This window comes from Notolepis coatsorum (assembly GCF_963971535.1).
Source record: "Notolepis coatsorum genome assembly, chromosome: 10".
Taxonomy (NCBI): domain Eukaryota; kingdom Metazoa; phylum Chordata; class Actinopteri; order Aulopiformes; family Paralepididae; genus Notolepis; species Notolepis coatsorum.
This window is the reverse complement of record NC_140174.1, coordinates 71437163-71464319: the sequence shown is the minus strand read 5'-3', so window position 1 is coordinate 71464319 and position 27157 is coordinate 71437163. Positions and strand designations below refer to the sequence as shown.

General features: G+C 43.9%; 1 protein-coding gene across 2 annotated transcripts in view; it reads right to left on the bottom strand.

Moving 5' to 3' along the window:
- smarcd2 (SWI/SNF related BAF chromatin remodeling complex subunit D2) overlaps positions 1-27157 on the bottom strand; it is a 74484-nt gene that overhangs the window by 26913 nt on the left and 20414 nt on the right. For both annotated transcript variants that reach the window (XM_084323564.1, XM_084323565.1), the window contains exons 6-10: positions 24099-24194; positions 20636-20737; positions 19047-19208; positions 16146-16243; positions 2393-2528 (exon numbers count right to left, since the gene is read on the bottom strand). In XM_084323564.1, coding sequence (XP_084179690.1) covers positions 2393-2528; positions 16146-16243; positions 19047-19208; positions 20636-20737; positions 24099-24194 — 594 coding nt within the window. The remainder of the gene's footprint in view (positions 1-2392; positions 2529-16145; positions 16244-19046; positions 19209-20635; positions 20738-24098; positions 24195-27157) is intronic.

Here is a 27157-nt window from a genome sequence, read left to right as displayed (position 1 = left end):
AAAACTTCATTAAGTACATTGCATGATGGTGCCGCGTAATACAATGTTGAATCATCTGCATAAAGAACTGTTGTAGCACATTTGGTAGCCCAAGATAGGTCATTCGTAAATACAGAGAAGAGCAAAGGTCCTAGGCAACTTCCTTGCGGCACGCCACACTCTAGACCTCTGCTACTGGACAGGCTGCCATTTAGATACACCTTCTGTGACAAATAACTTAGTATCCACGAGTATGTGTATGTGAGTTAGGGGCAGGGAACCAACCTGCTCTGTTGTATGTTAGAGCGATGCTCTGTTGTATGTTATTATCATAATAATAATATCGATATACAGGTTAATTAAATAGTTTAATTATTGAATGGGTAAAATAATTGCACAGAGAGATGAGATGCGGTTTAATTAAATAAGTTTAATTATGAAATAAGAGGGAGTTCAATCTCCAGTGGGGCCTTCTCACACCTAATAAATAGGCAGAGTCTTGAAGACACGTCACCAGAAAGAACTGGCGCGCGCTGGGGGTCACCCGTGGGACGAACAGATAGAGCGCGGAGTGGGTATCGTTTAGCTGCTGGTGTCACGCCGGAAGACAAACAGGGAACAGCCCTGTAGGATTAGATATGGGTGTTGAGAAGGTGGGGGACTAATAGAGAACAAATCGCGCCATGGGCTGTAGGACACTCACACCGTCCAACAGTCTGAAAGGGCGTGGCCATGGCAGGGGCTTGCAGAGGAAAAAATATATAGAGAACGAGCTGCAGGCCCAAAGCCACGGTAGACTAATAGAAAGCACCGGGTCGAGTGTACAGAAAAACTGCTGGCGTGGTGTTTCTCCTTTCAGAGTCTGGAGAGGGCCGACGCCGGTGGAGATGAGCCTCAACCAAGATGACCGACGGGGCGGAGACGGCCGACAGGGCGGAGTCCAGCGGTCGCAGGCGGTGTTGCCCAGGGGAGAACGAGGCGGACATCGGAGGGGGCTTCCCTGTGGAGACGCTGTTTAGAGAGCGTTTTGAAACAACAGAGCATGGGCGGTGAATCATGGACAAGCAGGGACTTCCTTTCAGAGTCAATCAGGAGATCGAGAGACGAGACAACAGCGAGAAGTCCTGTGTTCATTGATTAGGAGTATGAGATATAAATGGAGGATTCATATAGAAGATATATGTATAGAAGGATATATATAGAAGGTAGATAAGAGGGAAAACAGTAAAACAACAGGATAGAATTATTGGGAGCAGACAGAGGAGCTCTAATTGTTATGAGTCGTTGGATGGTGTTGGTGGTCGGTTTCGGTTCCCTTTGTGCACGAAGGGGGGCGCAAACAGACATCAGGCAGCAAGATCACTGGGTTGACCGTGGGCCGTCTTAATTTCTTGTGCACGAGAGATGAGGTTGGTTTGCTTCAACCACAGGCTATTTTTGGCATAATTAATAAAAAAAACAAATAATGATTTATGATTCTGAAGGGGTGATAAGAATCAAGGGGGGATTGAGAGACAATGGTGGTTTTTTCAATGTATATTTGGTTTATAAAACTGATATAAAGAGACGCTTTAAGAGGGTAATATCATTATCATCACGGGATGATATTGACGGTGGAGAAGAAGAGGTTTCACAAGCACACTGCCAGCAAGGGTGTTTGTTTTGAATTCCGATTGGAAGACAAAACAAAGATAAGGGGCCACAGAGGCAGAGCGCGATGGAGGTTTTGACAGTAACTGCGTTTTGATGTGTGTAAAGGTTATTTAGCGGTTGTCATGACAGCGCGGCACATGACAACCAGAGAAGGGGTGGGCTTGTCGTTGCTACGACGAAGATCTATAAGTCGAACAGTGTTTCCGGGTGTGAGGCAGACCAAAGAAACAAATCCCACAGGAGGGAAGGGACCAAGAGACTCTCTCCTCTTATCACAGAGGAAGGGGGGGGGGGGGAGAATGCCACATCATCATTAGCTTCGGCTACCACGAGGATGGTCTTGGCTAACGAACAGGCCTGACCACTGTTGGACTGAGAGACAGAGGGACAATAGACTGGACTGAAAGATCATTAGATAGACTGAACACACCGAAAGGTCATTAGAATAGACTTTGCAAGGACAATACAATCTGTTAACATCTGAGCTGAGGTTCCTGTTTATAGCAATAAACAACGCTTTTCCTCATAAGGTATTTCACGTTGTCGAAGTGTCGAATTCTTACGGAGGTGGAGAATTATTATGGTTTGCGGATTGTACTAACGGGGTGAGATAAGGATTTAATCAACCGGTATCGGAGACGTCAGGACCATTAAAATGACACAACGCAGAGGAATTGGATGGAGAGCCAAACAGACGAAGACGTGATACTGGCCAGTTTGATCAGGATCTAACACATCTCTGGAGTTATGTATCCTATACCTTCAACTCCAGGGTAGCGATCTCCTGCAGGTTGGTGGTGGAGGACAGGAAGCCGTTCATCTGGTTCTTCAGAGGGTCGTCCACCTCCACGTCAATGTCGTAGCATGCCGTCTTCTTCTGGTCCATGGGATCCACGCTGCTCACACAACCAAGTATAGTAGAAGAAGGATAGGTCAGATGTCAATCTGCCAGGTTCTGGGTTCTATTAGGGAGAAATCTTTATGGAATTGTATTGAACGGTGGGGATGCGAGCGGATCGGAAAAAGATTGCCATCAGAGCCGATCATGACAATTTAATTTATCGGTATTGGCTATATTAACTCATTCTGTGCCAGTCACAAGAAAAGTCGGGTTAACTGAGTGAGGAATGGGTCTGAGCTCGCAAAAGGGCAAATACAGCCGCCTACGCCTTCCAGCCGTTATTGCACTCCATTAGAAATGGTGTAGTTTTTTTTCTGGGCCGATCTGAGCTGTGCTGGCGGGGTTTAAATACTCCGGCAGGATGAGCGTTTACATCGATACATCTGCGATGCTCCCCCCCCCCCCCCCCCCCTTCATATCCAATGCCGGACAATGTGGGACGGACCTCCGCGAGCAGTATTTGGAATGGCGATCAGATAATTGGATTCTTTTTTTTGCATTACATCAGAGACAAGGTAAGAACACTATATGTCAGTTTTTTGCATGTTGACCAGAAGCAACTCACTGACAATCGACGGTGTTATTAGACCCATAGCTATAATATAAGATATATTTTAAGCACTCGCAAATTTCGCAGTCTCCATTGATTAAAGCCCTGGCGTTCTAGCCAGAAGGTAGACAGCGACCCCTGGCGCTAATTGAGTTAAGCCTGATAAAATTCCAATCCTTTTTTGTTAAAAAAAAATTATTAAAACTATTAACTAATTCAGTGCCAACATAGAGATTAGTCTGGTTAACTCGCCATGCGTTCCGTGCCAATCACGAGTATACTCTGGTTTTAATCGTTATTTCTTTTATTAGCGATATCCATACATTTTTCATCCATCCAGCCTGACGTTATCATTGGGAATGGGTCTGAGCTCACAAAGGGCAAATACCGCCGCCTATCGTCTCCCGGATGGTATTGCACATCATTGGATTGGATTGGACTGTGCATCAGAAAAAAAAACTCCGGTCCGGGGTTTCCCTTCTCGGGCAAGCAGTATTGTGTTACCACATTCACTGGTGAGGCTGGGAGCAGGTTATCGATTATGTTTTTTGGACTATAACGTTGGATCAATAAACGCGATCAATATTTGGAATGGAGATCAGGAATTGGATTAATCTTTTTGCAGAACATCTGATGTGAGGTAAGGACTCTATTTTACCAGTATTGGGTTAATCAGATGTTTTTTTCTCCGCCATCGGAGCGTGTGTGTGTGTGTGTGTGCGTGACGTTAGCACTGACCAAGTCATGGATAATCGATTTTTCAGCCCGCTTCTCTAGCGTGCATAAGGACACATATACTATCGATAATCTAGCGTTTATTTGAAAACTATTCATAAATCAGCCAAAAAATTACAACGGGTTTTGTGTATTCCACTAAAGAGCTATTATCGCTATTATGTGTCCATCAGTGGACCAATTGCATGCTTTCGCAGAGGACAAGAAGCCTTCAGTCGACTCCTAAATTTTAATTCATGGTTAGGGGCTGCATGTCTTGTACACGGCCTGAAATTCATTGACAACTTCAATGTTTTCTGGAATAACCCAGAACGTTTTCAAAGAAATGGCTTCTTCCCAAATCGCTTAGGTTCAAAGCTCCTATCAGCAAACATGCGTCATGCCTTAATGGCCTCCAAGAATATTAAACTCATACCAGCACGAGAGATAGTCATGAAGGACACAATCTCACCACAAAGTGCAGCAGCAGCACAAGGCGTCTCCCCACCCCCCCCCCACCCCCATATCACACAAGGCCATCTCGTCTGATCAAATGTCCCCGAAAGCACAGTACAGTCAGTACGGTGCAGTATAGCACAATTGCCATGCCATCTCTCAAAACATACCGGTAATCATAACCAGCCAATGGCATGGTGAAAAATATACGCCATCAATGCGTTTACCTGCTATTAACCTCAGGGCCATCAAGGTCAAGCCAAAGCAGACCTCCTCTAAAGAAGTCCAACAAATAAAATTAGCTTTCCTAAATGTCAGATCACTGAATAATAAAACATTCTTAGTAAATGATCTGATTAAAGAAAATAACTTAGATTGCATCTGCCTAGTAGAGACATGGCTAAATAATGACACAGCTACATCAATAATGATAGAAGCTTGTCCACCAGACTATAACTTTTTTCAAATACCCAGAAAAAATAAAAGGGGCGGAGGAGTTGCAGCAATCTTCTCCTCAAAACTCTTGTTTAGAATCACAGAACTAGGCGAGTTCATGTCAATGGAATATCTTGCCATTGAACTAAAAACAGAATCAACTATTATTGTCACAATATACCGCCCGCCTAGACACTCACCAATATTTATACAGGAGCTCTCTGAACTGATCTCACTATGTGTTACCGGATATGATAAGGTGATCCTAAATGGAGACTTGAACATCCATTTTAATAAGAAAACAGACTCCAAAACTATAGAACTAAAAAATCTACTGGATATCTTTGACCTAATACAGCATATAACAAATGCAACTCACAGGCTTGGGAATACACTAGACTTAGTTATAACAACAACAACTGGGCTAAGCATAACAAATATCTCAATAACTGAATTACCTCTCTCCGACCATCACTGTATATTTTTTGATACTCAAATAACCCTTACTAAAACAAAAAAATAAATCATAGTTAAAAAGAGGCTCCTAAACGACAAAGCTGAATCAAAGTTCATTGATCTTATCAGACTACATGAACCACACAATCATGACAGCTCTCTAAATGAAATGGTAGAAAATCTCAATGATGCAATGTCATCTATATTAAATTCTGTCGCCCCATTAAAAACGAAAAAGAAGAAAACTAGAGCCTCGCCCTGGTTAAACTATAATACGGTCAACAAAGAAAAAAGGAAATGTCGTGCAGCGGAGCAAAAATGGAGAAAAACAAAAACCACCATATGCTGTGATATATACAAAGATGCTTTAACTGCTTATAATAAAACCATCCGCTTAGCAAGGAAAGATTACTTCTCTAAAATCATTACAGAAAATGCTGGAAACTCCAGAATCCTCTTTTCCACTATTAATGTACTACTCAACACTGCCCCTACACCTCCTCAGTCATCAACGGTTAAGTGTGAAGAACTTTCACTATTCTTTAACAACAAAATAACCTTGATCAGGGCCAGCATTACTCATGATGGAAATAAAGCTGATTGCGGCAAACCGCGCAATGTAACCATGAGAAGTTTCACATGCATCACATTAGATGTACTCTGCAAAACTGTCTCAGAATGTAACTCCTCCACCTCAGACATTGACCCTATACCTACAGCTTTCTTCAAACGGGTATTTAATAGTGTTTCAAGCCCTGTGCTAGATATCATAAACACTTCCCTTAGGACTGGTATTTTCCCGGATGCCTTTAAAACAGCAGTTGTAAAGCCATTACTAAAAAAACCTAACTTGGATAGTAATGAAATGGCAAATTATCGTCCAATATCCAACCTACCATTCATTAGTAAAGTACTTGAAAAGATAGTTTCAGTTCAAATAAATTCCTTTCTTGAAGAAAACAACATCTTAGAAGAATTTCAGTCAGGATTCAGAAAATATCATAGCACTGAAACTGCCCTCACCAAAATAATCAGTGACCTCAGACTAAACTCTGACGAGAATAAGATCTCCATCCTTATCCTGTTAGATCTCAGTGCAGCATTTGATACAATCGATCACGATATTCTAATCGATCGTCTTGAAAACCATGTCGGTTTCTCAGAACATGTGCTGGGCTGGTTTAAAACATACATCAGAGGGAGGAAATTCTATGTTAAACTAGGAGATCACATGTCTGATATATACGACAACAACTATGGAGTTGCACAAGGGAGTTGCTTAGGTCCTTTACTCTTCTCTCTTTACATGTTACCGCTGGGTGATATCATCAGAGAACATAATGTAGATTTCCATAGCTATGCGGATGATACACAACTGTACATATCTGCTGAACCAAATGATACAGCGATTAGCTCCATTACAGACTGCTTACTGGCAATAAATAAATGGATGAGTAAGAACTTCCTGAAACTAAACGAGAACAAAACTGAAATTCTAATTATCGGCTCCAAAACTAAAAAAGAAACATTAATAAAGAACCTGGGGGGACTAACCCCTTGGATCAAATCTGAGGTCACTAGTCTTGGGGTTATCATAGATTCAGAACTGAACTTCAATTCTCATATTAGCAAAGTGACGAAAACATCGTTCTTCCATCTCAGAAATATAGCAAAAGTACGACCATTTATTAATCAGAACGATGCTGAGAAGCTAATTCATGCATTCATATCTAGCCGGTTAGACTACTGTAATGCACTTTTCACAGGTCTCCCTAAGAAAACCACAGAGAGGCTTCAGCTAATCCAAAACTCTGCAGCCCGACTGCTAACTAGAACCAAAAGGAGAGAGCACATTAGTCCAGTCTTAGCTGCTTTACACTGGCTTCCTGTAACATTTAGAATTGACTTTAAGGTCCTTCTCCTTACATACAAAGCTCTAAATGGACAGGGACCTAGCTACATCGCCAACACTCTAATAAATTACACACCAGCAAGAACACTGCGATCATCAGCTGCTGGACTACTAGAGGCTCCCAGAAGCAGTCAAAAGAGGATCGGTAATGCAGCCTTTATCAACTATGCCCCAAAACTATGGAACAAACTACCCCAAAACATCAGGGAAGCCAACTCGCTAGACATCTTTAAAAGACAGCTTAAAACCTATCTCTTTGCTCAGGCATTTCACTGATAGATATCTGCTACCACCTAGTGGCAAGAGGAAACATCAGGGATATCCTGACACAACTTGTATTTACCTGCACTATTCTTACCCTGCCTACTCTTATACACTGCCTATCAAATTCATGTGTCGGTTATTGCACTTTTTACTTCTTACTGATGACTATTTTTAAACTGAATCATTTTAAACTATTTTTATTATTTGCTAGATCCAAATGTGAAACACTGTGATTATTTGTATTACTGAATAGAGAGCCTATTAGGATGCTAGATCCTAATGTGAAACACTGTGATTTGCCATACCTTGCTATGCTCGCTCATGCCTGTATTTTTTATGTCCGTTCTATTTTATAATTTTTTTACTATTTTTAAACTGAATCATTTTAAACTATTTTTACTATTTGTGTTACTGAAAACTGTAAGCGGAGAGCCTATTGGGATGCTAGATCCTAATGTGAAACACTGTGATTCGACCTGTCTATCTTTTTATGCTCGCTTATGCCTGTATTTTTTACTGTTGTGAAGCACTTTGAACTGCAACCTCTGTATGAAAAGTGCTATACAAATAAAGTTATTATTATTATTATTATTATCGCGGGGCAGCTACGTGGTGCAGTGGGCAAGGCGCTCACCACGAATACTGGAGACTGGGCTCGAACAGGTTAGCCTCCCTGTTCGAGCCCAGCGCTCCACATTGCTTTCAGTTTAGCTGGTCGTCCACACTAATACACATTGGCAGTATTAGGGGGAGGGAAACTGATGGGTGAGGATCGGGCGTTGTGGACAGCGACTCCTACAGGTCGGTTGGTGCGCCTGCGCAGTAGAATCAGGAAGCGACGGGGGCGGGGCCCCTCCAAAGCCCAGACCCCTGACGCTGAAAGATCGAGCCGTGCAGGTGGAAAGATGCGACTGCTGTTACCTCGAGTATCGGAGGGGACTCGTGCTATGTATGACTTAGTCCACATTGCAGCCGGCTTGTGTGAGGCATGAAACAGCGTTCAAAGACAGGGGAGGGTTGAATTGGATGATACGAAAATTGGGATGGGAGAAAAATAGAAAATGGGAGAAAAAGTAGATACAAAAAAGAGCTATTATCGCAGATTTCTCTGGAATTACTAGAAATCTCCAAAACTATACTTGTATTCAAAACGGTATAAAACGGAAATGTACCAATGAAAAAACAATCCGTTTCATACATGTTGACTGCAAGCAAGTCATTGATAAGCGATGGGTGTATTAGACCCATAGCCATAATCTTTTTTTTTTTTAAGATTTATTTTTTGGCGTTTTATCGCTTTATTGCTACTGGGCAGTCCAGTAGAGAGAGACAGCGGAGGAATGGGAGACAGAGTGGGGGGAAGACATTCGGCAAATAACGACGGGTTCGGGAGTCGAACCCGGGTCGGCCATGTCGCGGCTGAGCCGCGCTATGTGGTTCGCCACTGGGGCGCCCCATAGCCATAATTTAAGATATAGTTTAAGCGTTTGCAAATTTCCCCGTCATCCCATTGACTAAAGCGCTGGCACGGAACAGCCTAATTTGGTCATATGGGCGTGGCACTGAATTAGTTAAGGGAAAGCCGTGACAGCGTCAACTGTGTCCAACAAAAATAAAATAAAAACGGTGACGGACAGACAAAGCGGATCAATGCAGCCACAGCTGTTTTCCACCATTTACATTTAGTCATTTAGCTGACGCTTTTATCCAAAGCGACTTACAAGTTCTGTGCGCCAAGACAGCAAGAAGGGTATAACTCTATCAGCTGAGTAACAATGTTCATCAAAGTGTTGCGTGTTACAGTGTAGGTTAGTTTATTAGGACAAGTGCATGACAGTAAGGTTAGTCGGGGTTAGATTTTTTTTTTTTTTTATCATTTCAGATAATGGTTGAAGAAGTGAGTCTTTAGTCGACGGCGAAAGATTGGACGGGATTCGGCTGTCCTAACTGGGATGGGTAGTTCATTCCACCATTGTGGGGCAAGGACTGAGAATAGGCGGCTTCTCTTTGATGACCCTCCGGGAGCTTGGATAGGAGTAGATCTGAGGCGGCCAGAAGATGCAGAGCGTAGGGGTCTTGAGGGTGTGTAGTTAGAGACCATTGACCGGAGGTAGGCGGGAGCGGTTCCCTTTGCCGCACGGTATGCTAGGTCGAGGGCCTTGAAGCGGATACGTGCAGCAATGGGGAGCCAGTGCAGGTCCCTAAGAAGTGGGGTGACATGGGCCGATTTCGGTAGGTTTGAGATCAGGCGGGCCGCTGCGTTTTGAATGAGTTGAAGAGGCTTGGTGGCAGTGGCCGGGAGGCCAGCTAGCAGTGCGTTCCACCAGCAGCCACACAAGCATTACTTTACAGAGGAGACATGCTGTGACAACCAAAATGGCAGAAGGAACTAATATAGTTAGTATATCCACCAAAAAAGCTAAAACCTAAACTATGCTGGCCCCAAAACTGTTCAAACTAACCCTGGAGCAGCTCACAACATAACCGCCCTCTGAGCGACTTTACTTAAATTTTAGTTGATTTTGCGAGGATAGTCTGAGGAATGGGAGGGGCTGAGCTTGAGACACTCTCCCTCTCTGTATATCAAATTATTTTAAATAGCCAAACATTACACTATAGAAACTATCTGGATAGTTGATAATAAATATTTCACTTGAAATAGCTGAAATATTCTAAAATCATTATGTCTGCTATAAGCCATTCAGTGTGTGTGTGTGTGTGTGTGTGTGTGTGTGTGTGTGCGTGCGTGCGTATGTGTGTGTGTGTGTGAAAAAGAATTTCATCAATGACAAAACTGAGGAAAACAAAAATAAACCCTGTGAACTTTGGAAATAAATTACTCAATAATCAACTAGTAGGCTGCAGTAAAAAACATAAACACGCTCATCACAGACAAGCTGGATGTGGCCAATTACTTAAACATTTTCTTCACTAACATAGCCACAACACTGGTAAATAAACTACCCACCCACTCAGGGCTTTTTGGGGTAGAACACATCATAGCCTACTACAATAACCTAGGGGTCCGCAAAGACAATTTCAAACTAGAAATGGTAACAACAGCTGAGGTACTCAAAAAACTGAGCGCCCTCAACCTAACAAGGCCACTGGCCATGACAATATCCCCTCCAAATTCCTCAGACTCAGCAGCCGCCATCACCCCAGTCATCACACACATAATAAACCTCTCCATAAAACAGGGAAACGTACCCAAACACTTCAAAATTGCGAGAGTAACCCCCCTGCACAAAAAGGGCAGCAAATTAGACCCAGGCAACTACCGCCCTGTTTCTATTCTTACCTCCATCTCGAAAGTCATGGGAAAAATAGGATACGAACAGGTCGAAAAGTACCTCGCGGAAAATAATCTAATCTTCGAATTCCAATTTGGCTTCAGAACATCCCACTCCACTGACACATGCCTTCTCTATTTGAACGACCACATCAAACAAGAAGTAGACCGGGCAAATACTGCGGTATGGTCATGCTGGACCTACAAAAGGCCTTCGACACTGTCAATCACTCCATTCTGATTGACAAGCTAAAAGCAATTGGTTTTGATAGTCTATCAGTGAGCTGGATGCAATCCTACCTGGAAGGGAGAGAACAGATGGTGGAGGTAAACGGTACCATATTCCCCCCCCCCCCCCTCCCAGTGAACTGTGGTGTTCCACAAGGAAGCATACTAGGGCCGCTACTGTTCCTAATTTATGCAAATGCCATGTCGTCAGCTTGTGACTGCAACTTGTTCCTGTTCGCGGACGACTCAGCTCAAGTTACAGGTTGGTTGAAAAAACCCTCAGCTCGGAACTAGACAAAATCTGCACCTGGCTCGCTGACAAACAAACTATCATTACACCTGGATAAAACAGAGTCCATTCTCTTCGGTTCAAATAACAAACTCAGCAAGACCGACGGCTTCTCAGTTACAGTGGGTGACAATATTGTCACAAGGAAAGATGAAATTACTACCTAGGTTCCATCCTAGAGGCTAATCTTTCCTGTGACAAAATGGCATCCAATGTAATACAAAAAAAAGTCAACCAACGAACTAGATTCGTGTACCGGATCTCCTCTCTGGTAAACAAGAATACCCTGAAGACTCTGGCAGGAGCACTCATTCAAGGGTATTACGACTATGCTTGCACCTCATGGTACCAAAGCAACTCAAAGGCGCTAAAAACAAAATTACAAACATCACAAAACAAACTGGTCAGACTACTGCTTGACCTTACTCCTAGAACCCACCTCACCCCTGCCCACTTTGAGTACAGCAACTTGCAATGGGCCTGGTCTACAAGATACACTACACGACTAAGGTACCCATGTACATGTCAAAATACTTCCCAAAGGTCAGTGAATACCACGACCACAACACCAGAGGGAGCTCCACAAATCATGTTAAACCCAGATTCGGCTCAAACAAGGGACTAAACACATTTTGCAATTATGCCACATCAATGTGAAACGCCCTACCCACAGCTGTAAAAGAATGTGAATCACTACCCACCTTTAAAACCACTCTCAAGGAGCACCTACGGGAGACTGCAATTCTAAACTGGCCCCTGTAAATGTCCTAACCCAACCCCCTCCAATGTACAGTAAATGTCCTAACCCAATAATACACAAGACCCTCTTCCAAGTAAGGCTTCGTCGATAATCCAATGTACAGTTACCCCCCCCCACCCCGCCTACCCACCCAACCACCTCCTATGTACAGTTCCCCCACCCCACCTCATCCAATGTACAGTTTCTTCGTCAAATGTATATACCGGTACTTTTTTTTTCTTTTTTTTCTTTTTTAATCACAAACAGTACTGTATTTGTAAATCTGGTATGTCATAAATGTATAGATGTAGCAGTATTGTCTATCTGTATGTCATGTATGTCATATATGTTATGATGAATTGAAAATGGGGGACCCTAATGTAAACAAGACGAAAGTCTTTCTCTGGTCTGCATCCCCTTAACAATTGTGTGTATTGAGCTGTACTGTATTGTACCCATTCTGCAATCTGTTAATAAAATTTCCAATCAATCAATCAATCAATGTTCATATCTAGTGCGAGTGGGGTTATACGCCCCGTAATATACGACAAACGTTGTATCTAGTTTCTTAATGAACAGCTTTTCAATTGCCAAACTGTGTAGTTGTATTATCTAGGAAATACAAATATCGGATTGGGACACAGTATCGTCAAATACTCAATATTAAATGACTCTGTCGAGATTGGGGGCAATAAAAACGTGATTGGGACGCGTGTACCTTAATGACAAGCAAGCAGTGCAAAAATGCGGAAGCATTCGTCACCGCACGCCACTACGGTAAATCGCGTTTCTTTTCAGGCCCGCTTTGGGAGCTGTCGTGCGGAAATAGGCTGTCTATTGCCATTCTCTTTGACAAACTCTAACCTTAACCAGCTCCTTAACAGCGCCTAAACTTAACCGTTCTAACCTTAACCAACTCCGAAACAATGCCTAACCTTAACCTTAACCTTAACCATGCCTAACCTTAACCATAGAAAGAATATTGCCATTCTCTTTGACAAACTCTAACCTTAACCAGCTCCTTAACAGCGCCTAAACTTAACCGTTCTAACCTTAACCAACTCCGAAACAATGCCTAACCTTAACCTTAACCTTAACCATGCCTAACCTTAACCGGCGAAAGAATACACGTTAAAAAAAAATCACGTTTAAAAAAAAATATTTGATGGGATTCGAACTCGCCAGCAAACGAGCCGTAGGATCCACAGCCATGCAGTCTTGCCAATTGAGCTATTTCTGGATACTGAATAAGGGGCGGTGACTTATATATATTGAGCTCCGCTCGTGTCGAACCAAGGCGGGATCTCATGCGCATGCGCGGGCACCTCGCACGAGCACGCCGGCGCACGCACGCACCTGAGCGAGCACGCCGCCGCCGGTGCACGCACCTGGGCGCTGGGCGAAGGAAAATGAAAGGCGCATTACCGCACGCCACTACGGTAGAATGCTTCCGCATTCTTGCACTGCTTGCTTGTCATTAAGGAACAGGCGATTGGGACATCCCTAAATGAATGAATGAATGAATGAAAACTTTATTTAACAGATTGCAGAATGGGTACAATACAGTACGGCTCAATACACACAATTGTTAAGGGGATGCAGACCTGAGAAAGACGTTTGTCTTGTTTACATCAGGGTCCCCCATTTTCAATTCATATCAACATTTATGACATACACAACATACATGACATTTATGGCATAGGGACATACAGGTATTTAGTACTGATACATTTGTGACATAAACGGTATTCAAATATACAGTACTGTTACCCATAGATCCTGACAGAGTATATACATATGATGGGGAGGGGACTGTACATTAGGAGGGGGTGGTTGGGTCGGAGAGAAATATATATATGGCGGGGAGGGAATATATAAATGCGGTGGGGAGGAGACTGTCTATTAGGAGGTGGTGGGGGGGTTTGGGCATTTACGGTGGCCAGTTTCGAATTGCAGCCTCCCATAGGTGCTCTTTAAGAGCGGTTTTGAATGTGGGTAGGGATTCACATTCCTTTACAGCTTTGGGTAGGGCGTTCCACATTGATGTGGCATAATTGCGAAACGTGTTTAGTCCCTTGTTTGAGCCGAATCTGGGTTTAACATGATTTGTTGAGCTTCCTCTGGTGTAGTGGTTGTGGTATTCACTGACCTTTGGGAAGTATTTTGACATGTACATGGGTACCTTAGTCGTATAGTGTATCTTGTAGACCAGGCCCATTGCAAGTTGCTGTACTCTGTCGTCTACTCTAAGCCATCCTAGGTTGTCAAAGTGGGCAGGGGTGAGGTGGGTTCTGGGGGTAAGGTCAAGTAGTAGTCTGACCAGTTTGTTTTGTGATGTTTGTAATCTTGTTTTTAGCGCCTTTGAGGTGCTTTGGTACCATGAGGTGCAAGCATAGTCGTAGTACCGTTGAATGAGTGCTCCTGCCAGAGTCTTCAGGGTATTCTTGTTTACCAGAGAGGAGATCCGGTACAAGAATCTAGTTCGTTGGTTGACTTTTTTTATTACATTGGATGCCATTTTGTCACAGGAAAGATTTGCCTCTAGGATGGAACCCAGGTAGGTAATTTCGTCTTTCCTTGTGACAATATTGTCACCCACTGTAACTGAGAAGCCGTCGGTCTTGCTGAGTTTGTTATTTGAACCAAAGAGAATGGACTCTGTTTTGCCCATGTGTAATGATAGTTTGTTATCAGCGAGCCATATGCAGATTTTGCCTAGTTCCGAGCTGAGGGTTTTTTCAACCTGCAACTTGTTCTTGTCAGAGACCAGCAGGGCTGAGTCGTCCGCAAACAGGAACAAGTTGCAGTCACAGGCTGACGACATGTCATTTGCATAAATTAGGAACAGTAGCGGTCCTAGTATGCTTCCTTGTGGAACACCACAGCTCACTGTGAGGGGGGGGGGGTAGAGTACCGTTTACCTCTACCATCTGTTCTCTCCCCTCCAGGTAGGATTGCATCCAGCTCACTGATAAACTATCAAAACCAATTGCTTTTAGCTTGTCAATCAGAATGGAGTGATTGACAGTGTCGAAGGCCTTTTGTAGGTCCAGCATGACCATGCCGCAGTATTTGCCCGCCTCCACCTCTTGTTTGATGTGGTCGTTCAAATAGAGGAGGCATGTGTCAGTGGAGTGGGACGTTCTGAAGCTAGATTGGAATTCGTAGATTAGATTTTTTTCTGCCAGGTACTTTTCGACCTGTTCGTAGACTATTTTCTCCATGACTTTCGAGATGGAGGTAAGAATAGAAACAGGGCGGTAGTTGCCTGGGTCTAATTTGCTACCCTTTTTGTGCAGAGGGGTCACTCTCGCAATTTTGAAGTCCTTGGGGACGTGTCCCTGTTTTATAGAGAGGTTTATTATGTGTGTGATGACTGGGGTGATGGCGGCTGCTGAGTCTCTTGAGGAATTTGGAGGGGATGTTGTCATGGCCAGTGGCCTTGTTAGGTTGGAGGGCGCTACATTTTTTGAGTACCTCATCGGTTGTTACCATTTCAAGTTTGAAGTCGTCTTTGTGGACCCCTAGGTTTTTGTAGTATGCTACTATGTGTTCTACCCCATAATGCCCTGAGTGGGAGGGTAGTTTGTTTACCAGTGTTGTGGCTATGTTTGTGAAGAAGATGTTTAAGTAATTGGCTACATCCAGCTTGTCTGTGATGAGCGTGTTGTCCGTCTTTATGTTTATGTTTGAGAATCTGGTTTTAAGTTTTTTACTGCAGCCTAGTTGATTATTGAGTAATTTCCAAAGTTCACATGGTTTGTTTTTGTTTTCCTCAGTTTTGTCATTGATGAAATTTCTTTTTGCGGTTTTGATCATGGTGTTTATGTCATTTCTTATTCTGTTTCTTTGAATTTTTTGTTCAACCACGTGGGCTTGGAGTTCACTGTTTGAGCTTTTGGAAAGCTTTGTCTGACTTTTATGAAGTTCAGAGCATTTTTTGTCTCTGGTTTTCATAGCGGCCAGTATTTCAGTGTGCATCCATGGCTCAGCGCGATTTTTAACCCTGGTGGTTCTTAAGGGTGCCATGTTGTTGAGTATTGTTGTGAATTTGGTTTTGAATAGAACTGAATTAGGGAAAGGGAACGTTTGATACAATGTTCGAGTATGTCCGTATCATGCGTAATCTTTCTTGTGTTTTAGTCAAACCTTTGTGTCGTTTTCCCATAACAAAGGCTATTTATGAAAGAATTACTAAGGAGCAACGTTCGTTCTGTCAGTACCCGACCCCACAATGTGAACTCACACAGGAGAGCCCAAACACCATGCACCCCTACCTAATGATGTGATTGATGATGATGGGGTCGGGGTGCTGCAGCAGGCCGGCTAGTTTTATAGGGATCTCAGAGAACCTCATACGGGGACAGCCGAAGATCTGCAGGAGGTTAGAATAGAAACATGTACACACTGTAAATTTTTTATCATCCGTCAACTTCTTCTCATATATGGACATGGTTACAGTTGATATATTCCTATTTCCTACCTGTCTGAAGTAGTGGTTACAGTTGATGTATTCCTACTAGGGATGCACGATAATTATCGGGCCGATATCAGCAATTATGACGTCATCCCGATAAACCCGATAAAATTATTGATAGCTCCGATAAAAATAAAAATAAATTATTTTATTTTTTTTACACTTTTTTTTTCATGTCAACGTTCACACGCACAATATATGCTTACTTAGGATTTTACTTGATTCAACAACAAAGCAGTCGGGGCAATGGCAAGCCGAAAACGGTCGAAAATGTGGTTATTTGAAGTTTGGATTTTTTTTTTTTTTTTTTTACAACTGAGCAGTAATGCCACAGATTACTTGTAAAGATAATCTGACTACTGATTACTCCTTTAAAAAGTAATCTAGTTACTTTACTGATTACTTGATTATCAAAGTAACTTAGTTACTTTGAAAGTAACTAGGTTACGAAGTCGTCGTCCCCCCCCCCTGCTGCTGCCACAAGAATGAGAACAGTTTTTATTTTTTTAAATAATGCTTTATTGAAAGTGCATAATGTCATAGATCAGCCATCCGGTCTAGCTGACTGTACCCCTGGCTCTCTTATCATCAGCATTATGAGATAGTAACTAAATAGTAACTCACAGCCACTTGGAAAAGTAACTGTAATCAGATTACTGGCTTGTAAAAAGTAACAAGTTAGATTACTATTTACTGAAAAAAGTTATCAGATTACAGTAACTAGTTACTGACATCACTGCAACTGAGGTAGGCAGATTACATTTTTAGAGACTAAAGTACAGAAAAAAGGTACCGTTGGGTACCGGTATCGATTCACAGGTACCAGTACCGTATCGGTTCAAATGTGAACGGTACCCATCCCTACTGACAAAGCACAATACCTGTTGGTTTTTAGTTCACTCATTGTTCAGGGAAACACATTGTTAATGACATCGACGGATTGTGAATTTTGTGATTGACTAATTGAAATAAATATAGTCACTTTATTTGAAGAGTCAAAACTGTTCTCTTGGCTTTGTTTTGTTCATAGTAGTAACGCTCATCTCATGATAAATCTGGTTAGGTCAAAACTACAGAAATATACATAAAAAATTAAATATTATAATACAATAAATATATATATATCGGTTATCGGTATCGGTATCGGTATCGACCTTGAGGAGCAGAAAGTTATCGGTATCGATATCGGGGTAAAAAAAATCAATATCGTGCACCCCTAATGCCTACCTATCTGAAGTAGTGGTTACAGTTGATATATTCCTACATATCTGAAGTAGTGGTTACAGTTGATATATTCCTACATATCTGAAGTAGTGGTTACAGTTGATATATTCCTACCTGTCTGAAGTAGTGGTTACAGTTGATGTATTCCTACATAATCTGAAGTAGTGGTTACAGTTGATGTATTCCTACTAGGGGTGTAAAGGTACACATATCCGTACCGAACCGTTTGAGTGTGTACCGTACCATACCGAACGGCTGTGTAGTGTACAGAACGAATAGAGCGATATGTTAACCACTAACAACCGCCCACCGGGGGCTGTTTTTTTTCACAATCTAATATAATTATTATAATTCTTAAATTTTTGATTATTCGATTATTAATTTCAATATAGAATATTTGTTGACAGCCCTACAAGTACAATTAGTTACTGCACACTACATCGCCCCTGAGTGGAGCATGGAAAGCCAAACTTTCCCCCACTGTACCGAAAACCTGTACCGAACATTGACTTCAAAACCGAGGTGCGTACCGTACCGTGGTTTTTGTGTACCGTTACACCCCTAATTCCTACCTATCTGAAGTAGTGGTTACAGTTGATATATTATTTCCTACATATCTGAAGTAGTGGTTACAGTTTTTTTTCTTTTTATCCCCTTTTTTCCTCCCATTTTTCTGTATTTTCCTCCCATCCCAATTTAGTTGTTATGCCAATTCCCCCCTCCCCTTCCTGGTCGTTGCGCACATGTGCCCCCCACTGCTCGGTCTAGGGAGCCCTGAAGTCTTATCACATGCTTCCTCCGATACATAGGAGACAGCCAGCAGCCTCTTTTTCACCTGGCAGTGAGGACTCTCATTGGTGAAGTGTAACGCGTGGGAGGTCACACTACCTTCACCATTTTCCTCCCTCTCTGTGCAGGCACCCTGACCGACCTGTAGGAGTCGCTGTTTACAACGACCAGATTACCACCCACCCGCTTCCCTCCCGCTGACACTGCCAATTGTGCCAGTATGACGACCGGCCAAGCCGGAGGCACAGCTGACAGCCGGATTTGATACCAGTGTCTCTGCGGTGGTAGACAGACGCTTAGTCCGCTGTGCTACCCGGCCGCCCAAGTAGTGGTTACAGTTGATGTATTCCTACATATCTGAAGTAGTGGTTACAGTTGATGTATTCCTACCTATCTGAAGTAGTGGTTACAGTTGATGTATTCCTACATATCTGAAGTAGTGGTTACAGTTGATGTATTCCTACATATCTGAAGTAGTGGTTACAGTTGATGTATTCCTACCTGTCTGAAGTAACGGTTATAGTTGATGTATTCCTACCCGTCTGAAGTAACAGTTTACAGTTGATGTATTCCTACCCGTCTGAAGTAACGGTTCACAGTTGATGTATTCCTACCTATCTGAAGTAACGGTTACAGTTGATGTATTCCTACCTGTCTGAAGTAACGGTTACAGTTGATGTATTCCTACCTGTCTGAAGTAACGGTTACAGTTGATGTATTCCTTCTCATGGCTGTCCTGCAGCTTGTTGTTCTTGATGTAAAGCCACAAGGCTTGCATGATGCTGGCCCGTGTCTGGGTGTGGACGCCCAGTAACCGGGCCAGCCGCGGGTCCAGCTTGTACTGAGGAGGCTGGCAGGCAGAGAGGGGATTGGTTTATTCCTACACACATGCTGCTTTGCTGGGCAGCACTCGTCCTGTGCACATATTTCTCCATCTCTGTCATTATCAGGAGCAGACCAGCAACCTAGCCTGTCCCCCTAGCAACAGTAACAAGAGTTCTGCGTGCTTTTGAGTTTATTATAAAAACAGAAAGGTTAATTGAGGTTTGAATTACTATGTAGTGAAGGAATACCTGACTGTTTGAATTGTTGGGGCCCAAGCCCTACTAGGAAACCATTCACTCACACTGTGTGACAGTTACCATTTCATGTAGGCCTAAGTTACTGAGTCATAGGTTATGACTTATTTAATATACTGCTGTTATGGATGATGGGCTAACTCAATGCCACTTAAATGAGGCATTGCAACCCCAAGCAAACTGTTCTTGGACATTTCTGTTGCCCAAACTGCCTTGCTTGGAGTTAAACTTGTGCTTGCCTTCTACCCACCTATAATTATAAGTCTAGCTATCCACCCTGAGGTTTTGCCAAGCCATGTATTCTGATGTGGTCTTATATAAACACTGTATATTCATTAATAACCCTGATCTAAGCGTCTGTCTGGCCATAGCCTCTGCTACATACATGCATGTAAACGAATGGGAGCACAGAGTCGCTAGGTTTTGTAACCATCATCAAGGTGTTATCTGATCTCTAGTTGTGATCTCAACTTCCTTATATTGCGAAAGGGGATGGTACACTGGTAGTACTTAGTCATGCAACTGTTTATTTAAAAGAGGACTGAGTAAATGGTGTGTGTGTGTGTGTGTGCGCTTTTGTACTAAGGATATAAAGATGTGTTCATTTGTAATTAATTATTTGATTAAATGAATGTGGAGTAGGTCTATGTTCACATATATTCATGAAGAATTTGATGTGCAGATAGAAAATCCTCTTTTTAACCCATTCAAAATATAGGTCTGTTTTACTCCTATGTTTACTACTGTATTACTTAAAGTGATGGCATTTTAAAAATAGGGTCATGGGTTAGGTTTAGGGATTAGGGTTAGAATCCGCATTCGATTAAGGTTAGGATAAGAGGCTGTGGTAGAAACCGGATTCATCGATTATATCGTAGACGTAGACAGATCTTCTGATCAAAATAGGTTTAATAGTAAAAAAAAAACAATGAATACAAATACATGAGGGTTAAATGAGCTTTGGCTGAGAGGATCTTAAGTATCATCAGAGAGGCGGGGTGGAGGCTGTAGCCCTTGGCGTCTCAGTTAGGTGGTGCATTCATCTATTGTTTGGGACCAAAGGGGCTTCTCCAACAAGGCTAAGGAATTAATGTAGTCAGCATATGAGTCAAATATAGCAATACCTGTGTGTGCGTGTGTGTGTGTGTGTGTGTGTGTGTGTGTGTGTGTGCGCGCGCGTGCGTGCGTGCGTGTGTACCTGGTGGTCCAGCATGAGCAGCAGGGTACACTTAACGTTGATGTCCCCGGGCCTTTTGACCTGGAACCCGTCTGTCTCCTGAGTGGTTGGCATCCTGTGCCACTGTCCGACAGAAGAAGAACAGAAGGGTTCATTCAGCAGAGAAGTAGAATGTGGGTAGAATGGGTAGGTCTCATAACTCTTTCCCATTGGCTGTGTTAGTTTTTAGAATATATTTAGGGCTGTCAAAATGAATGCTTTAACTTGAGATTAATTTAAATTATTTAAAGCATTAAAATAAATTAATCTAGATTAATCTATGGAGTGAAAAATCTTCAATCTTAGCGCTGCGGATATAAGAAAGAGGTCTAGCTGAGTCAATGTTGATGGTTTTGTTGAACATTTGTATTTCACAGGAGAGAAACTGTATTCAAAGAAAGCTATTAAAATAGTCTTTGAATCTAAATATACTTTCTTTGTGTTGATTTTACACTAATTCCATGATTTTACTCAAGTAAATATCTGTTACAAGCTTCGGTCTTAAGTAGAACAATGCTATTTTTTATCTAGATTAATTACAGAAAATTGTGAGATTAATTAGTAAAAAAAATTAATCTATTGACAGCACTCATTTTAACCCTTTCACTGCCACACGACAAAGGGTTAACCCTTTACTATCACACTACAGACGGTTAACCCTCTATAGTGTGATAGTAAAGGGTTAACCTTCTGTAGTGTGGTAGTGAAAGGGTTAATGCCAATTTTTTTAGGCACGTTCAGGTCTGGCCCCCTTTGCTACATCTCGGAACTTTTAACCCCTTATGAGCCAGAGCGTACCTTGAGGTCTTCAGGTAAGGTCCTCCTGGCTGTATCATCAAGGTCCAGGCGAATAGCAAAACGTTTGAAGTTAGTGACCTTTAGGCTCTGGAATGCTTTGCCAGAGGAGCTCAAAGTGTCTAAATCAGTCAAAAGGATCCTTTAAAATCACTTATTACATGGCGTTTTCACATTCGCCGAAATGCTTGCTTGTGATTGGTCAATAGCGCGCGTCAGAGGTCAGTTATCAGACAATAATGACCGCTGTGGGACAATAATGACCGCTGTGCGCAGCTGTTCGCAATCAAGCCCACAATAATGACCGCTGTGCGCAGCTGTTCGCAATCAAGCCCACTGACATCAGTGCAAACTGCCGGCTGCCGAAAATGTGGTTATTCGGGGAAGCTGCTGGGGGGCGGAGCGACGAGCACTCAGCGGAGCCAGAACCAGTGTTACTGTTGCGAGTCGATGTAAAATGAATTAGGTATATTGTTAGTAAGTTAGCCATGTAATAAGCGGGATAATGTATAGCTATACTCGATCATTGTCGCAAAATAATTGACCTTCACTGACGTTTAAAACACCTCGCCGAGGCGGCTCGGTATTTTAAACTCTGTGTCGGTCAATTATTTTGCGACAATGACCTCGTAGCTATACATTATCCCTTACTTAATATATTGTGGCAGATCTCCTCCCCCCTCCCATGGATAGGTGAAGGATGGGAGATACTTCTGCCACAGGAGGAGTAGAGTCAATTAGGTAGCTGATTAGTACTGATAGAATACACCTGCGCATAATTAGTTGACACACATCTCACGTGCACACACCCCAGATACACACACTACAAAGTCACTTGGATAGTCAGGAGTAAGTTGAGCGGAGAGAGAGGGAGAGAAAGAGAGAGAGAGATTGAGCATTCAGAGTTGGACGGTGAGAGGTAGTGAGAGGTGAGGAGAAAGCGAGTAGGTGTTCTTTGTGTACTGGACCCTGGACTGGCTGAGATTCCCCCTTGTGTACTGACCCTGGACCGGACAACTACCCTGAGTATTGAACAATTCCTTATTCTGTCGGCGAGCCTGTTTTGTGTTTTTGACCATCGGACTGTCTATGACCATTCTCTTGCTTATCAAACTGGATTTTTGCCTTAATTCAATAAATATTCTTATTGATTGATATTGCTCTTGTGTGGACCTTTTGAATTAGTTTGTATTTGAACCATGACGAGTCTGGTCCCCACCAGATTCGACGCAATATACTGTAAGACATTTTTACAAAGGTTTTAAAATAATGTCCTGCTTTATTTTGCCTATAGAACTCAATTTTACTAACCGTTCCTAAATCCAAAAATATTTGTTCTGAATTCCAACCGTATTTGTGTTGTATTTTGAAACATCTGTTAGGACTTTCTTTTAATTATTGTACTGTCTGAGACTTAAAAATATATGTAAATGGTACATTTTGCATCGTCACCCTTGGGCTAATGAGTTGAAATCCAAAATGTTATCAATTTAGCATTCATTTTCCAGAACCGATTATTGTTTGATATTCAGAGGATTAGGAGTAAAATATTTCTCATGTGCAAAGAACAAATGGCTAAGGGTGAGCGAGAAAGTGGCAGTCAGGAGAATGAGGCTGGCAGGTCACTGCCAGAGACACCATGAGCTGCCAACCAGCAAACTTGTGCTGTGGGAGCCAACACACGGGCATCGATCATGAGGACGTCCCACGTTAACGTATGTGGACGTACTCAGGAGAGATGCGGGAGCAGAAAGCACCAGCGAGCTAGCCAGATGCATGGAGGATCGGGATGACTGGAAGCACCGATGGAGGGCCCGTCCGAGGACGACCTAGATAGATTAACGCCTGTCCCGTCTCCCTGTGAGTGGCTGTCTCGTGGTGATGACCGGAGTGGTGGACGTCCCCGTGATGATGACCGGGAGGATGCGACCCTCTCTACGCCGCCCCCATAACTCAAATGGATCTGCCATCAGTTCTATTTTCAATCTTTCAAAATGTTCAGTTGCTATTGCGGTGATAGTAATGTTGCAATAAAACAGGCGAAACAGTTGGTAAGCATGCAAATATACATGTAATGAAACACGGATAAGTGCATGCTTACCAACTGTTTCGCCTGTTTTTTTGCAACACTACTATCACCGACATCTAAGAAGGGAGATCCCCCCTTGAACGGCCCTTCTAATAAGGTTTCTCTCCTCCACATAGCCTGTGGTGCATTTTTTCCTATTGCTAGGTTTTAGTGAGTATTTCCTTACCTTCGCGTGGGGTATGTCTGGGAGTGTTGCATTCATTTATTTTATTTATTTATTAAAACATTTTTAGACTTCATGGTGTTTTTGTTTTGTTCTTGATTTACTGTGATGTTTCTTCTTGACTTGTTTAAAGAAGACGTGTCCGGCCCATGGGGACATTAACGTGTTGTCGGGCCTTACAAATACATTTGATTTGATTCACTGCAACATCATTTTTGGTGTCTTATAAACCAATGAGGGTTGGGCACTTTGTGTGCATGACATGAAAATAAAATAATCAATCAATCATGTACTCCTCAAGGGAGTTGGTGAGCCCATAGCAGGATCAGTCTATCTACATCCGTGTTTTGATTCAAGCACTGACAACAAGTGCATCACAAAGAGAGAGTCCCCCACACCTCCACCAGGTGGTTGTCTGGTCCATATAGCTCCTTGTCCAGCTCGATGACCAGGCTCTTGAAGAAAGACGAGAACTTCCTCTTCTGCTTGCCGGGCTGCGAAGAGAAACAGAGGGAGAGAGAGGGAGTGTGTGTAATTTTTTTTTAAGATAAACAAGAGTGCTATTTTCTGACTTGTATTATGCTGTGAGTGTCTGTACAGCTGCATTGTTTTGGCTCAAACCACATCAGGATGAGGGGGGGGGGGGGATTTCGACCCCTGCCCCCCCCCCCCCCCCCCCCCCCTCCTGCCAAAGTGGATGCTTGCGCAACATGCCCCCTCTCAACCCACCACCCCTTACTCCTACACATGCCTGAACCACTGAGGCAGAAGAAGGGGGGGGACTTGTGAGCTGTGAGCTGGAGAGGATAGAGGGAGGAATGGAGGGATGTGAGTGTACTCATGGCATGTAACGACTGGTGGTTTCAATTCCTTGTTTCGAAGGGGAACATGAGAACGCAAGCATGTGTGAGTGTGAGTGTGTGTGTGTGTGTGTGTGTGTTGGGAAGGGAGTAGGGTGGGGGGGTAAAACACACACATCTGGTTGCATGGTGTGAGCCGAGGACACAAGCCAAAACCAGCTCTGGGGAGACTGGGGAGTTTTGTGAAGATGCAATGCAAATACTTTCTGTGTGTGTGTGGGGGGGGGGGGGGGGGGTGTCACACAACGCCGGGACCAACGTGGAACAGGCTAAGAAGATTCAGATGAAATGATGGCAACAGCTAAAGGCAGTGTTTTTCATGGTTGATGTGAACAGTTACAAACCAAAGACCACTCCATTCCAATGCGATTACATATAAAAAAAAGTGATTTATTCGATTATTTTTAAATATGTAAGTTATTATAACGAGCATGAAACCCCATGGCACATCCATTAGAACATAAGATAAGATATTCCTTTATTGATCCCCTTGGGGAATTTGCCCCACCCCTTAGTACAGGTGGTATTCTGAGGACTGAGGTTGTTATATATTCGTACTGGCGAATCGCGTCTCGCTCTTTCGCCATATTGAGATATACCTCATCTCCAGTACCTACTGTACTTCATTAACGAAAACAAAGCACCCATGCCCGCCCCAGTGTCCCCCTATAAGGCACCAGGCATGGTCACACTCGCCCTTCCTCTTTTTCGTTTTCCATCATGGACGTGCATTGCATGAATGCTATGCATTTCAGCTGTTGATGAAATGCAGAGAGTAATTGAACAATGTTGGGTTTTCGCCAGAGTTTTGCCAGCCCCTGGAATCTTCTCGGCATGTTCTGACAGCGCATCGGGTCTGTCCTGGGGTTTCCTCGTCTTCTGACAGCGGATCGAGGGACGTCGCACGTCGGCTAGCTGTCGTGGCTAGGTCGCGCCCAGGTAGGATCTGCGCCACTAGGCATAACAATGCTGGCGTTAGTGATGCTGCTCGAGTTGTCCCGGGAGACAACCGAGTTGTGTATTGGCGCAAGGGGCAGGATATCTGGGTAAACGTTGTTGTTTTCCTGGTTATCCTGGGGCACGCGGCTAACGCTATGCTATGATGCTGGGTTACTGTTTCTGTTTGATTCCCCGCTGAGGGCTGTCTTTTTAAAAAAGGTCTTCCCTCCTCTTAACCATTCATGCTGACGGTCAATCGGTGTTTACTGTTGGGAGTATTGACGGGGGCTTGTTTACCTTTTTCATGGGTGAATGGGCTGAGGGCTGGTGTGCTTTTTGTGAATATTATGAATGGCATGCAGGACTGGTGTTCTCTGGTCTTGATCAGGACGGACAATACGACGTCAGCGTCATATATCGACAGACAGGGAGGAGTATGCTCCCCCCGTCTGCACCGGGCGGCGGTCGGCTGGCTATGGGTGTTCTCCATCTGCGCAGCCTGAGGGCTCTCCACATCCCCGGCAGAGTAAATGTGGGTGCAGGTGTGATGTCGCGGGGCGGTCTCACCCTGACGAGTGGGGATTACATCCGGACATAGTCGGGCAGGTCTGGGACCGATTCCGTGGCCGCCCGGGATTCTGTACGTTTTTCCCCCCATACCCATCTGATAGGTTGGTGCGGATACGTTGGGAGCTGATCGCGCTGGACCGGGGCACAGCTGTGTGGTTTGGCTGTTGAGAGGGTGAGTCTGGAGGGGATGGACCCTTCTGTGGTCGACACCATCCAGAATGCGCATGCTCCCTCCACTATCGCGGTTTACGCGGGTAGGTGGCGTATTTTCCAAGAGTGGTGTAGAATGGGGGGCTTGGACCCGGGGTCCTGCCCCCTGGACGCTGTCCTTTCCTTCCTTCAGTCTATTTTGGATAGACTGTCGGCTTCGACGGTGAGGTTATATGCTGCGGCTATATCCTCTTGTCATGTGGGGTTTGAGGGCGTTACGTTGTTCAGCCGCCCTCTTGTGAAAAGTTTCCTGCTTGGCGCTCGGCGCGTTAAACCGGTGAAACGTTCTCTGTCTCCGAGTTGGGACCTCCAACTGGTCCTCGGCCGGTTGTCCGAGGCCCCGTTTGAGCCTCTTGAGCAGGCGTCTTTGGAACAGCTGTCTTTCAAGACTGCGTTCCTGCTGGCCATCACCTCCGCTAAGCGCGTGGGTGAGCTTTGTGCTCTCTCGGTGCGGCCTGAGTGCTTGTCTATTTGTGTCAATAGCGGTGGGACTCTGAGGCCTAATCCAGTCTTCGTGCCAAAAAATATCCTGAACTTTTTTCGCTCCAAGGATATTGTGGTTCAGGCGTTTCATCCGCCTCCTCACGCTGGTGAGTTAGAGGCGAGCCTTCACCTGTCGTGTCCAGTCCGGGCTTTGGGGATTTACCTCAGCCGGACTCAGGACCTCAGGGCTACCGATCAGCTCTTTGTTTGTTACGGTGGCTCTCGCGCTGGTAAGGCACTGTCGAAACAGCGCCTGTCACATTGGTTGTGCGAGGGTATTGCCCTTTGCTACACGTTGGCTGGGCTGGCCGCCCCTGGGGGTGTCAGGGCGCACTCCACTCGTGGGGTGGCGGCCTCTGCCGCCTTGTTAGGGGGGGCCTCGGTGGAGGACATCT